Source organism: Diabrotica undecimpunctata, chromosome 7 (assembly GCF_040954645.1).
Source record: "Diabrotica undecimpunctata isolate CICGRU chromosome 7, icDiaUnde3, whole genome shotgun sequence".
Taxonomy (NCBI): domain Eukaryota; kingdom Metazoa; phylum Arthropoda; class Insecta; order Coleoptera; family Chrysomelidae; genus Diabrotica; species Diabrotica undecimpunctata.
The window spans coordinates 80,296,790-80,310,307 of NC_092809.1; the positions used below are offsets into that span (position 1 = coordinate 80,296,790).

Sequence of the window (13,518 nt, forward strand, 5' to 3'; positions counted from 1 at the left end):
ATATGCAACGAACATAACATTTTTATTATTATATGTTATGAGTGTTTTAAACATATGAAAAAATGTATAGAGAAAGAGAACCGAAAAAATAAGGTAATAGTTCAAAAGTTACCATCCTACTGTTTAGGTATAGCTTCGTCGCAAATACCGGTCAAATTTGATTTTTTTTTTACTTTTTTTCTTTTACAAGAAGCGTCTACCGAGTCTGTTCCAGTATGGTTTTTTCAATAATCTATTTGTTTAGCAAAAAAATTGTTTATAACTTTAAAACATTGCTGAGACCGCCTAAATAATACGATTTCAATTCTGTAGTGTATTAGACCGGTAGAGTGCGTCTTTATATTTAAAAAAATTTGCAAACATCTAAATGGTCTAATATTTGTTCTAAAAGTTTTTAAAAAATTTCAAACTTGGTGGACGGTTTGAGTAGATTATAAAAATTTTCTAAACCAATTACGAAGGACCTAAGTACAACCTAAATGATTGGAAGACATTTTTAACCACTCATATATCATAGGAAATTTAATTATCTTTGTTTTATTTATGTACGACTTTCCTCCAAAATTAACAGTTTTAAAGTTATGAGCAAAGAAAGTAGACAAAAATCGATATTTTTAGTAATTTTTAAATATTTTAATGTTTTTATTAATGCTCCGGGCATATTTGACAGGGAGCATGAGTCAATTGTTATTATTGAAGTTATTACCTAACCTTTTCTGCAAAAATCCGAATGCCACCTCTCATATCCAAAAACAGACTTTTTTCACAGATTTGCCCTGGTCTAAATGTAACATTCTATTATTTTGTAGGTACTTGAAGAGAAGTCGAACAAGTATTCTAATTGAACGTGATGATGTCAGATGGAGGCGTAATTACCTAACTTCTATAAAAAACCCTAGACAGGCATTCATTGAGGGGCTGTCTACTGGTTTGAAAAACCCATCGGGGAAAGGAAAACGCCTCATAGTTTTACATGTTGGATCAGAGTTAGGATTTGTTAATGAAGGGGTTTTACTTTTTGAGGGAAGAAAGACAGAGGATTACCATGAAGAAATGAATGCATCTGTTTTTGAAAATTGGTTTAATAATATCTTGCAAAAATTACTAAAAAACGCTATCATTGTAATGGATAATGCATCATATCACAGCCGAAAAGTAGAAAAAATTCCGACAACATCATCAACAAAGAAATATATGCAAGAATGGTTACAAATAAAAAACATTCCTTTTGATATGGAGATGGTTAGGTCAGAACTTTTACATCTTGTACGTGTAAATAAAGATAAGTATAATATGTATGTAACTGATGAGATGGCTAAAACAAATGGTCAAATTGTACTGCGGCTGCCTCCATATCATTGCGAGTTGAATCCCATTGAGAAAATTTGGGCCCAGGTGAAAAATGAAGTGGCACTTAAAAACACGACATTTAAACTTAAAGAAGTAAAAAAACTTCTGTTACAAGCTCTCGAGAATGTAACCACAACACATTGGCAACATTGTGTTAATCACATTCTCAAAGTGGAGGAAAAAATGTGTAAATTAGATGGCATCATGGATAGTGTAATAGAGCCGTTAATAATTCCAATTGGCAATGACAGTAACACAAGTTCTTCAGAAGATGAATAAATTGTATCACTTGTATCTTCAAAGTAATTTCCTTCTCTAGATGTATATTTTCATTTCATCTTTCTTATTCATTATCCGAGTGTTACAAGCATACAATGCCAATGGTCACGAACATTATACCATTGCACTACCTACTTTTAGTAGTCTCTTTTGTATTTCTTTCCTCTTTATCAATTATTGTCACTCACCAAATATTTAAATTTGCTATATGCTGTTCTCCTTAGGTCGAATAAAAATAAATATCACAGTTCACATACCTAATGTATCATATCGTGTTTATGATCATCATATTATGAATCTGAAATTGGTTGTTTGGTGCAATGATAATTGGTTTCTAATAAGCATTAGTCAACTAACAAATCTAAGTTCCCTAACTTTTCTTCATCCTTTTTGCATGCTGTATGTGTACCTACATACTTTCCAATTTTCTGCAGTGACTTTTAATAAAGCTTCCTCAACATTCTTTTCACATCAACTAATTTGAATGTATGTAGTTTGTTTCTCGCTACGTCTTGATACAACAGTTATTTCTTCAATAACTGTTGTTTTTCGCTATGTCGCCCTTTACATGTGCCCATACTAGCTCTATAGGGTTAAGTTGACAGTAATTATATGGGGATAAACGAAGTACAGTTATTCTGTCATTTTTAGCTTTTTCATTGATTACATATTTTTTATACTTTTGTTTGTGTTATTGAACAATAATTCATGAGTCTCTTTTCCTTTTAACTAATTAAGTAAATAATGCCTTTATAAAGCCAAAGTTGGTAGTTTTTCAATTAAACAACAATGGCAATTAACATTATCCATTACTATAACAGAATTTTGCGGTATGTTACTAACCGTTTGATACCATTAAATATTCCTCAAATACATACCTCTATTGTCATGATACTCTTTGGTGGTTCTTGAAGTACATTCTAAAAAACCACCATTTACAAAGCCAGTTTCAGATCCAATATGAATAATTATTAGTCCACCTTTTCCAATAGGTGGGTTCAAACCAGAGTAATAACCTTCCATAAAAGTCTATAATTGCAAGAAAATTGAGGCTTTTGAAATGTGGCTTTACCGTCGAATTCTGAAGATATCTTATACCCACCACGTTACTAATCAGGATGTTTTGTTGAGAATGCAAAAAGAAAAAGACCTGCTAACCACAATAGAATACCTCAGTCACATCATGAGGAACAGCGAAAGATATGAACTGCTGCAACTAATCTTGACTGGAAAAGTGGAAGGAAAACGTGAACCAGAAAGGCGAATGATTTTCTGGCTGAAAAATCTAAGTAGGTACATGGTTCAACACAACAACCACAAATCTTTTCAAAACAGCAGTTCGCAAAATACAGATTGCCATGATGGATAAAGTAGTTCTGATTAAATTAAAATTACAGATTACAAATCGTTCTACTATTATATTATATATACAGTAGACTCCCTCTATAACGAGAACTGAAATGGCAGACTAATTACCTCGTTATAAGCCGATCTCGTTATATCAGACAACAATAATACTGTGAATATATATGAATATGTAGTTTTCTAAAACAATAACTTCCTGTAGCGAAGCCATTCGGAGCAATATAAGATGCTAATAAATATTGTTTGAATGGCGTTTTTGAAAAAAAGTTGTTTACTTTTATTGTCAATGAAACACATTAAAACAAAAACTCTGTACCTACAATTTTTTCCAACTACATAATGTATAAAGCGTATTTTAAAGGATAATAATAAACTATTGCTTCTACAATAGGAAGAAGTCTGTCATTTTTGACTGCTTTAAATTAAATTGTCAGTATCATTGTATCTATCATATTTTCGAAAGATGTGAAATAGTTGTATTTATTGTAAAGAAGTTTATTGTGGGCGGCAGTTAAGTTTATTGCGGTGCAGTTAAAAAGTAAAAAAACACGTTTTTCGATCTTATTTTCTCTCGATATAACCAAATTTTCCTCGCTATAGAGGATTATAGTTCAATAGAAATTTCACGGGACATCTAATGTTAGTCGTTATAAGCGAAACCTCGTAATAACCGTGTTCGTTATAGAGGGAGTATACTGTATATATATATATATATATATATATATATAAAAATGTTTTATATGTAACAAACTAAAATTTATAGATACCATTAACATTAGTAATTTTCTTGCTTCACTTTTCAAATTCCCAAACAACTCCAGTTTCTTCTACAAGAAGACTATGTCATCTACATAAATAGTATATGTATTGCTATTTACATGTGTAATTAATTTTATATTTGGTAAGGAAAGGTTTATCAAATAAACACTTATTTAAAAGGAGGAAAACTCATAGTCATTTATTTTAAAATTGAATATAAAAAATACATATTTAGAAATAAAATGAAAAAGAATAGGTATATCTAACATTTTACAAGGATTCAATAATATATTCTCAGAATAAACAAATTCTAGTTGAATATAGGGACAAGAGAAAGACAGAAGATTACTATATAAATTCAAAACATATATAGTGAAAGTACAATAATAGAGTAGCAGTAGACAAGTACCTAGATAAAATAAACAATACACTGGAATCTGGCTAAATAGCATCTAACATAGCAAGACCAACCATTCATACCCAATTCATCATCACCAATCATTCAGGGCTCAATTAAACAACCAAGATGAGATATTACAAAAAAAAGTAAATTCCAATTGCACAAAACCTTAATACATCCAGTATTTACATATGGATCTGAAATCTGGTTACTTACTCAAAGTGAAGACAGCGAATTGGCTACTTTAGGCAGAACAATCTTGACATATATACAAAGGAGAAAAATAAAAAAGGCAGATGGAGAAGAATATATGACCCATTATGACCTAGTGTTAATTTTATGTAACACTTGCAGATGTATTTAGTCGGCTTTACATGAAGTTTCATTTTGACTACAATCACATAGATGACGGTATAAAGCATTCAAAACAAACATAAGGAAGCCTTAAGTGGAAAGTCATACTGATAGTTGTTTTAGTTAGTGAGTAACTGCAGTCTAAACTAAATATAATTTAGAAAGTATCATAGAGTACATTTGTTTCGAGTAAGTGCTGCAAAAACCTTATTTTTAGAGTAAAACGCATATTTTTACAAGAATACTGTTAAATAGTGCTTTTTTGTTGTTGCCTGTGAAAATAGTTAGTTACTTTGTCTATGTTTGATAAAAACAGCTTGGAATAATTGTAAATTTACTTATATGTAACGTTAAGCACTTTGAAGTATGTGTTGTTTTTCAACTTTTCACTAATATAAACATAGTTAACTTTTTGAAATTAATTAATTAATTTATTTATTTGTCTACGAGAAATTGCCCAATTTAAATACAATCGTATAATACAAAAATATAAAATCCTAATTACTCACATACATAGCATAAAATTAAAACTAATATAGACAAAAAATAAACACAAAAAAAGTAAAATTAGGTCACAATAATTTAAAGTCAATTAAAATAATTTACACAGCTAGTGGCATCAAATAATCACAGGCAAGATATTAACTGCACTTTAAAAGTAGGTACTTTGCTTTTCAAAGCAATCCAAACTATCTGTATACTTATTAATTTGCAAACCTAGCCAGACCTAGATAGATAAGAATTATATCCATAGTTAGTTCGATGATGTGTAATTAGGTTAATAGCCTGGTTTGTCTAGAAGCACATGAAGGTTAATTTTTCCTAACAGTTGTGGACTGAAACTATGGGAGTGCAATAGACTATACAGCGTAGTTAGATTTTTGTGCATGCGTCTGGCCCGAAAAGTTACGAGGTTGAGAGAATTTTCAATATTAGGGTGATTGATTTGATTAACTGTATGGAGATTCTTAAATGAGATAAATCGTAGGACTTTATGCTGCTCTCTCTCGATTGAAATTAAAAGAATATATTACAGGAACCTTTAGGGGTGACACAATTCCTAAAACTTGTTCATTACTAAGAAAAAAAAAAAGAATTGACAAATTTGGAATGTGGATCATGACATTTTATAAAGTGAGTAGACAATAACATTTTGGCTGCTGCATCTATAGCTTATGGTGCTACTCCTGTGGGAACTGTGGTCATATATAATAAATAAGAAAAAAAAATATGTACAAATTCCAAGACCTAAAATCATTGCCAAATATTAATAATATGGGAGGAACCGATTTGATGGACCAAAACATATCTACATATAGAATTGGAATCCGTTCAAAGAAGTGGTGGTGGTATATCTTCACATGGCTCATTGATGCAAGTATTAATAACAGATGGATACTCTGCAAGTACTACTACACCAAGATTTCCCAATTAGATTTCAGAAGATGTATTGCTTAGTCATATCTTAACAAATATACAAATGCATGGTGGAAGACCCAGTTCTTTGAAATTTAGTGTTTCGCTTAATAGAATATCAGACAATCTAATGCGATGGAAACAATCACCTTTTAATAACTATATCTAACAACAAAAGATGTTGATGTGAAGGATAGGGGTGTAGCAGTAGTACTCGAACAATGTGTAGCAAATGTGATGTCCGCATGTGTATTGACTGCAATAATTATATTTTTCATATGAGGACATTCTAGTTTTAATACAAATTTCGTTGTGTTTCTTAAGAATTTATTTTATTTTAGCTACAATACTATAATGACCTAGCATTACATTTATGTAACACATGTTTGTTGTTAGTTAATAGATTTTTAGATTAAAAAATTGTTAATTTGTCTATTATTATACATTTTTAATAAACATATATTAGTTTCTTTAATACATACATTACAAAAAAAACTCGGATCATAATGGGTTAAATTAACATTCATCAAAATAGGACCAAATAATACGAGGAAAGATGAAAGAAGATGAAATACTTTCCAAAATAAACAAATGTCAGATGGACATATAACACGAGGAAGACCAAAGATTAGATATAGGTAAGGAACAAATACTTGGAATAAGTCATTAAAATAGATTGGAATGGAGAAATAAGTATTCCTGAAAAGATCAAAACCCAAACAAAAAAGGTTGTCAAGCCAATGATTATGATCACATTTTGAGAAATAATAGAAAAAAAAACATTTAGTATGATATTCAATAGTATTCTCATTCTCATGCAAAAAAAATGTTGAATAAAATGTCTCCTATAATTTAACCATTGTTCCACATCATTAACATTTCTATTTACCAACACATCAACATTTTGTACAAAATCGTCATCACCATCATTATTTTCCCTTAAACCCAGATTGTAAGGTAATGCTGTAGCACATATTATTGCAAGAGATGTATTTAATTTGGATTGTAGAACTTGTTGAAAACAAGGAAACTGTGTTCCAAAATAGCTTTTCTACAATACAATATTTCTTGTTCTTATATGTGCACTATTGTATCTATTTTCTTTATCATTACCTAAAAATATACATATATACATCTAGTGTACTGATTCTAAACATGCCAGTGGGGGATGGCTTCTATGCATTGTATTATAATCAGTGTATAAGAGAGAAAGTTTTTAAGTTCAACAACAATACCCATAATCTCCCTTCTATGATCAGAAAGAGCTACAATTCATTTAATGGAGCCTTTTAATGGGCAATCCCATAGAAACTGCTTATATTTTTATAAAGTATCATACAATATTTGTTGTTTAAGTGAATGCGCTGAAGAAATATTGTAAAATTCGATTGGATTTTAGATATAATTTTATCACGAATATATGGGAATATATGGCTTTCATATACGTTCCAGACGATTTTCTTCTACAATGTGATAAATAAACTCTAAAAATTCTTCAACTTCTTCATAACAGTCTTAACATTTTTTTATTGTAATTAGAAAAACTAAATAATATATATTGGAAGTGAATTGGAAAAAATTATTATTCAAACATAAACAAACAAAATTAGGTTAGAATCGATGTGTGAGGTTGTCCAATTCTGATTACTGGATTACCGCAAGGCCGAGATAAGCAACCAAAAAAGAAGATGTATTTGGTGACTTTTCTAGTAACTTTCTTGGGTGTGAATCTGTCTTTTTAGTTTACTCCTCCTGGTTAAAAAACAGAGTATAGTAGCAAAGTTATATTATTTTCAACATATACCATAAGTCATTGTATTGAAAACTAAGATATTTACGATTATTAATTTTGTTCTTATAGGTTGGCCGCGAAACGATTAACAGCTCCGATGATCCTATTCTACGTCAAGATATGCCATCTGCTCTTGTCAGAGTCGAACGTTCCTCAAAATTATTGGAGGAAGCTAGTGATATGCTTAAGCATGATCCATTTTCATCTCCTGCTAGGAAACGGTTGATAGAAGGTAGCGGTGGTATTCTACAGGTAATTATCCTTCATATTACTGTATTCACAAAATTAAAAGGGAAAGTCTCAATGGTTGACTGTATACCGTAGTTTAAAAAAACTTACAATTAAGTAACAACTTACATATAATGGAATTAGACCAGAGGAATTAACAAATTTCTCCTAAGCCTTTTTGACTAATTTCGTACATGTTATTGCGTCTCAGTTATTTTAAATTTTTATACGCTTATATTCATAGTATTTGTGCAAACCTATTTTACAATATTTAACATAAACTTTTTAATCGTTAAATGATTTAATTTGATAAAACAAGCTTTTTTTTCAATTTGGTGCTTTCAGAATTCATGTAGACCCAATAGTTTGCGCATAATAACGTTGTGTATGTGCTGTCGGTTTCCTTTGACTGTGGACTTAATCCATTAGCCGAACTAACTGAAATTACTCTTAAGACTTTATCTATTAGTATAAAAATATCTTTTATACTAATAGATAAAAGCTTTTTGGTATAAACAATTTCAATTTTGCAATAACTATTAAGTGAAACTTCTTGAAATTTTTAAAGCTAAATATTTGTGATATTATCCTTATTCTCACACCAAATCAAGTTTGTTGTGCATTTTTAAAAAAGTTATTAATAATTTTTAAAAAAATCAACTTTTGAAGCTATTTTGCAATAATTAAGAAACAAATTAACAAAAATAAATTTACAAACCCTCATTTTAAAGGATTTTCTGTGCTTTTTCATAGGCTGGCATAGACAAATAGGATTTTTCATGTGAACTAAAAACCTCTTTTTTTGGTTTAAGTATAAGATGAGATAGTATTTAAAAAAATCATTTTCGTAACTAATAAAAGCGCTGAGATGCACCTACATGTATACATTTTTATGGCTTTTTAGTAAAATATTAATTATTCATAAACATTATATTTGTTATGTTTTTGTTTATTGCTATTGCTAATTTCGTAATCAAACGGATTTACCCCACTTTTTCCTCTATTCTTTTACTTAAAGTAACCAACAATTAGTTTTAATCGCATTTAGTACCATTTTCGATTTAATATCTTCGTTTTGGTGTTAATTTCACTAAGCATAAATTTATTTTTTATCAAGTAGGTGACTTGTGACGTTGTAGCTCTTTCAGACAGCATACTCGTTAAAACTCAGGTTTAAATTAAATAAAAATATATTCGAAATAAATAAATAACAAAATGAAATTATATCCTATGTAATATATACAATAAAAATTAAGAGCGTCAATCCTGGCGACGACGGCATCCACGGCGGTATGACCCACTGTTTAATATCTGCGAAAAATAAAATACAATTAATGATATAAAATCTAAACTGCAGTTATGCTGTGTTAATACACTTACACAGGACACAGACGGTAGGGAACGGATCGAAGGAGTAGAGATGGAGCGGGCCAACCAACACTCGGCCCGATGAGAAACGAACGGTGTCCAATCAGTACTTGGACATAGGGGAGAATCTCAGATCAATACTCCAAGACCGGGCACGGGACTGCCACTAGATCAGTTCTGTTATGAATTAATTAATTATAATCTATTCTATTTTATTTATTAATTCCTTACTAATTTATTATATTGTTCTTATTTTAATTTATTAAAACACACGGTAATTTATATCAGTTTATTAAACCACTAATAATACATAATTTATTTATACGAACGATACAATTTACACGCGGCGCGAATCTTCCAAAAAAATTAACTGTTCCCCCATATAAAATGTTTCATTTATATACATAAACTGCCGTTATGTCGAAAAGTCGACAATCCTCTCTACCAGACTGAGCGGCGAAAATGGTAACGGTAAAACTGTTGTTTTTATAACAAAGGGTGTTGTCAGGTAGGCGTTACCTAGAAAATACTCGAATGAATAAGCATATTAGTGATAAACCTGTTTACCGTTCTGAGTCATACGACACGTCACCATCTATCGTAACAGTACTCTAGCAGAAGGGGTTGGCAAGCAGATCTCTGCTTTCTCTTGTGGCGGATGCTCTTTTATACAGTCGAAGGCCTTCCATCTCCTCTAGCGCATATCGTGGAGGAGGAACTTCTGGTAGGGGTGCGTGCGACTCCATATATAAAATAATTTGGTTTCGAGACTAACTCAAAGGTTACAGTAGTGATATCAAACTTATCAGTTCACAGCGCTTTTAGTACCTCATATAGTACGTTAAATTTTAGTACGTAAAAATACGTTTGTTTCTTACGTATGTCCGGTTCATTTCTTAGATTATAAAAACTTGATAAAAATACACTGACCTTAAAGCGGTGCATTGGTATCGGTTTTTAATAATGAGAATAATTTTTTGTAGTCGAATTAAAAGTAAAAGCGCATTTGTTTAAAAAGATAAAACAAAAAATATATTCTTTAAAATAAAATGTAATTCCTAATAAAATAAGAAATAATTCTTTATGTCCTACAGAAATGATTCAAATATTATGACCTACGGCTGAACAATATCTGTCATAAAATATGTGACACCTTTTCTGGTAACACTTCTTGAGCGTGACATTTTCTGTAATTTTTGAGGCAATAACAACTTTCAAAATTTTTAACAATTTATGAATTGACAATACGCAAGGAATTGGTTCCCTCTCAAAAAAAAAAAACAAAAAATAAATCTACACACTTTTGTCCAGAATTATCACCATAAAACCATTTTATTATTTGAACTTTTTCTGTGGGCGTATAAACAGACATGTTTACAAAAATTAATTAAAGATCTATGCTGTTAACGCTTTAAACAACCACTGTGTAATGACAAATTCGACGGCATGCAGTGTTGTCATTTATAGGGTGTATATCTAATTTAAAACATAACGTACTGTATTTTTATTTTTTTTTTATTTTTAAAACTTTTATAGAAGCCTCTTACTACAGGCTTTTGACCGACGCTAGAAGTAACCTTTTACTCCGACATGCATTTACGGTTCACCCTTGAAAAACACTCTTTTTCGCTCTTTAAGTAGAGAAAAGACGTTTAAATGAAAGTAAAAGATTGCATTTCATTTCAATTCGAATTTCACCATTGCTTTACACGTGTTTTGAGTTATTCAACTCCTCATCAGGATCACTTGTGGAATTTCAAACTGAAATGAAATGCAGCGTAGTATTTGGCGTTGGCCATTATAATTAAAATAACAGCTGGGTACGCTAGCAGCCACATCTACACGAAAGAAGTCGAGAGACTTCTAGCCTTTGAATTAGCGGTTCGCCTAATTTGCTATCAAAGAGAGGTCTCTTGACTTCTTTTAGCTTCGTATATATATATATATATATATATATATATATATATATATATATATATATATATATATGAAAGATATGCGCTTAGAAAATTAATTTTTATTGATTTATAACATTAATAAATTATAAATGAATTATAATAAATAACTTGAAAGTAATCCAGTAATTAATACATGACTTAATCTTAAATGTTCGAATTGTAGCCCTTGTTGTATTTGACAGTAACCCAAACGTTGTACAAATTCTTGTAGAACCTTGTTTATGCTTTCGTGAGAAATATTATTTCCTTACGAATTCTTGTCGAATTTATTTACGAAGTCTCCAATATTTGCAGGTTTCGTTTTATAAACAACATTCTTTAAATGACACATAAAATAATCCAAAAGATTGAGGTCTGGCGACCTCGCTGGCCATTCAATATGTCCACGTCTTCCATTCCACCTGTTCGGAAAAATTTCGTTTAGGTACCTTCAAACATCTAAAGCATAATGTGGAGGCGCACCATCCTATTGAAACCATAAACTTTTATCAAAACCTCCAAGATTAATTGTACTGGGGAATAAATTAACTAAAGTAGGTACGAGATACCCACTTAAAAACTGAAGGTATGCTGGCCCGTTTATATTACCTTCGAAATAGTAGCGTCCAATGATTTTATTTCTTACAATACCAGCCATACGTTTACCTTTTGTGGGTACTGTGTATGATGTTCCCGCATCCAGTTGAAGTTTTCTTTTGCCCAGTATCTACAATTCGGACGGTTGACCTCGCCATCTAATTTGAATGTAGCCTCATCAGAAAAAATAATATTTTGAACCAAGAGAGCAAAATTGTATTCTTTTGTCTGGATCAGCCTCGTTTATTTAATTCCTGTACAACTGTGCATTTTACTTACTTTACTTACTTTTACGTACTTTGTTACCGTTGTTTTGCAAACATCGAGATCACTACTAACTTTACGAACAGAAGTGTGCGCATCTTCTTCAAAAGCAAGTAGAACATCTAATGTAACATAATTTACAGAGGGACGACCTGATTTGCGTGCATTTTCAACCGTACCAGTTTCTCGAAATTTCTTTTCAATCTTACTTACTATTGACTGCGTGATGGGTATTTCTGGATATTTATCATTAAATAAATTACACGTTTCCGAGTTCTCGATTCGTCCCCATACCCAATCATCATGAGTATTTCAATTCTTTGCTTTACACTCAAATTCATTTCTACTTAAAATTAATTCTAAGCAATAATACAGAACATTCACGAATTAATACAATTATTGTACTACTTAATTGTTAATGAACGTTACTAAAAATAATTACAGTTTACCAAAAACTATAAGTGGGCTACTTTTTTGCAATTGATAATAAATAATTTATTTTCTAAGCGCATATCTTTCAAATTATATACATTAGATCCTAGTATTGTACTTTTTAGAAATCAGCTCATTTTTATCGATCTAAAAATGTCCTAAAATACAGGGTGTTACATTTAAAAAAACAGCCGATGCCGTCATCACTGTAATGTGTATCACCTCGTATAATGAAATTTTCTTGTAAAATGTTGAACATTAAATTTAAAAATCGACGTGTTTCAGATTTTTTTAAAAAGGCTTTTCATTTGGGAAATATCGAATTTATTCCATACTTTACGGACACACGGTGTATATATATATATATATATATATATATATATATATATATATATATATTATATATATATATATATATATATATATATATATATATATCTCCAATGGCGCTACAGCCCAAATCGGACCTTGGCCTCCTCCAAACTATGTCGCCAACCTTGTCGGTCCCGCGCCGATCTTCTCCAGGTTCTCACGTCTAGCAAATTTTGCGCGTCCGCTGCCACTTCGTCCTCCCATCTTTTCCGTGGCCTTCCTTTTGGTCTTGCGCCCTGCATTTTACTATCTAGGGCTCTTTTCGGCAATCTTTCTGTTTTCATATTCTGTTTTCGCTAATAGGTCCAAATATCTTTCTTAGGACTTTTCTTTCGAAGACTTCCAGATTTCTTTTTGTCTCTTCTGTCATTACCCATGTCTCGCATGCATAACATACTATTGGTCTGATAATAGTTTTGTAGACCCTGATTTTCGATCTCCAGTGTGTGTTTCTGGAGCGGAACACATGATCGAGTGAAAAATAAGCTTTGTTACCCTTTACTATTCTTCTTTGGATTTCTGGTTCTTCTGTTCCATCCGTGTTTAATGCAATTCCTAAATATGTGAAACTTTCTACCGTTTCAATATCGTCCTCTAATTTAACT

General features: G+C 30.9%; 1 protein-coding gene across 1 annotated transcript in view; it reads left to right on the plus strand.

Moving 5' to 3' along the window:
* The window catches only part of Vinc (vinculin), a 453,217-nt gene that overhangs the window by 61,956 nt on the left and 377,743 nt on the right, over nt 1-13,518 (plus strand). The window contains exon 3 of the mRNA XM_072537619.1: nt 7,785-7,967. Within this exon, the coding sequence (XP_072393720.1) occupies nt 7,785-7,967 (183 nt within the window). The remainder of the gene's footprint in view (nt 1-7,784; nt 7,968-13,518) is intronic.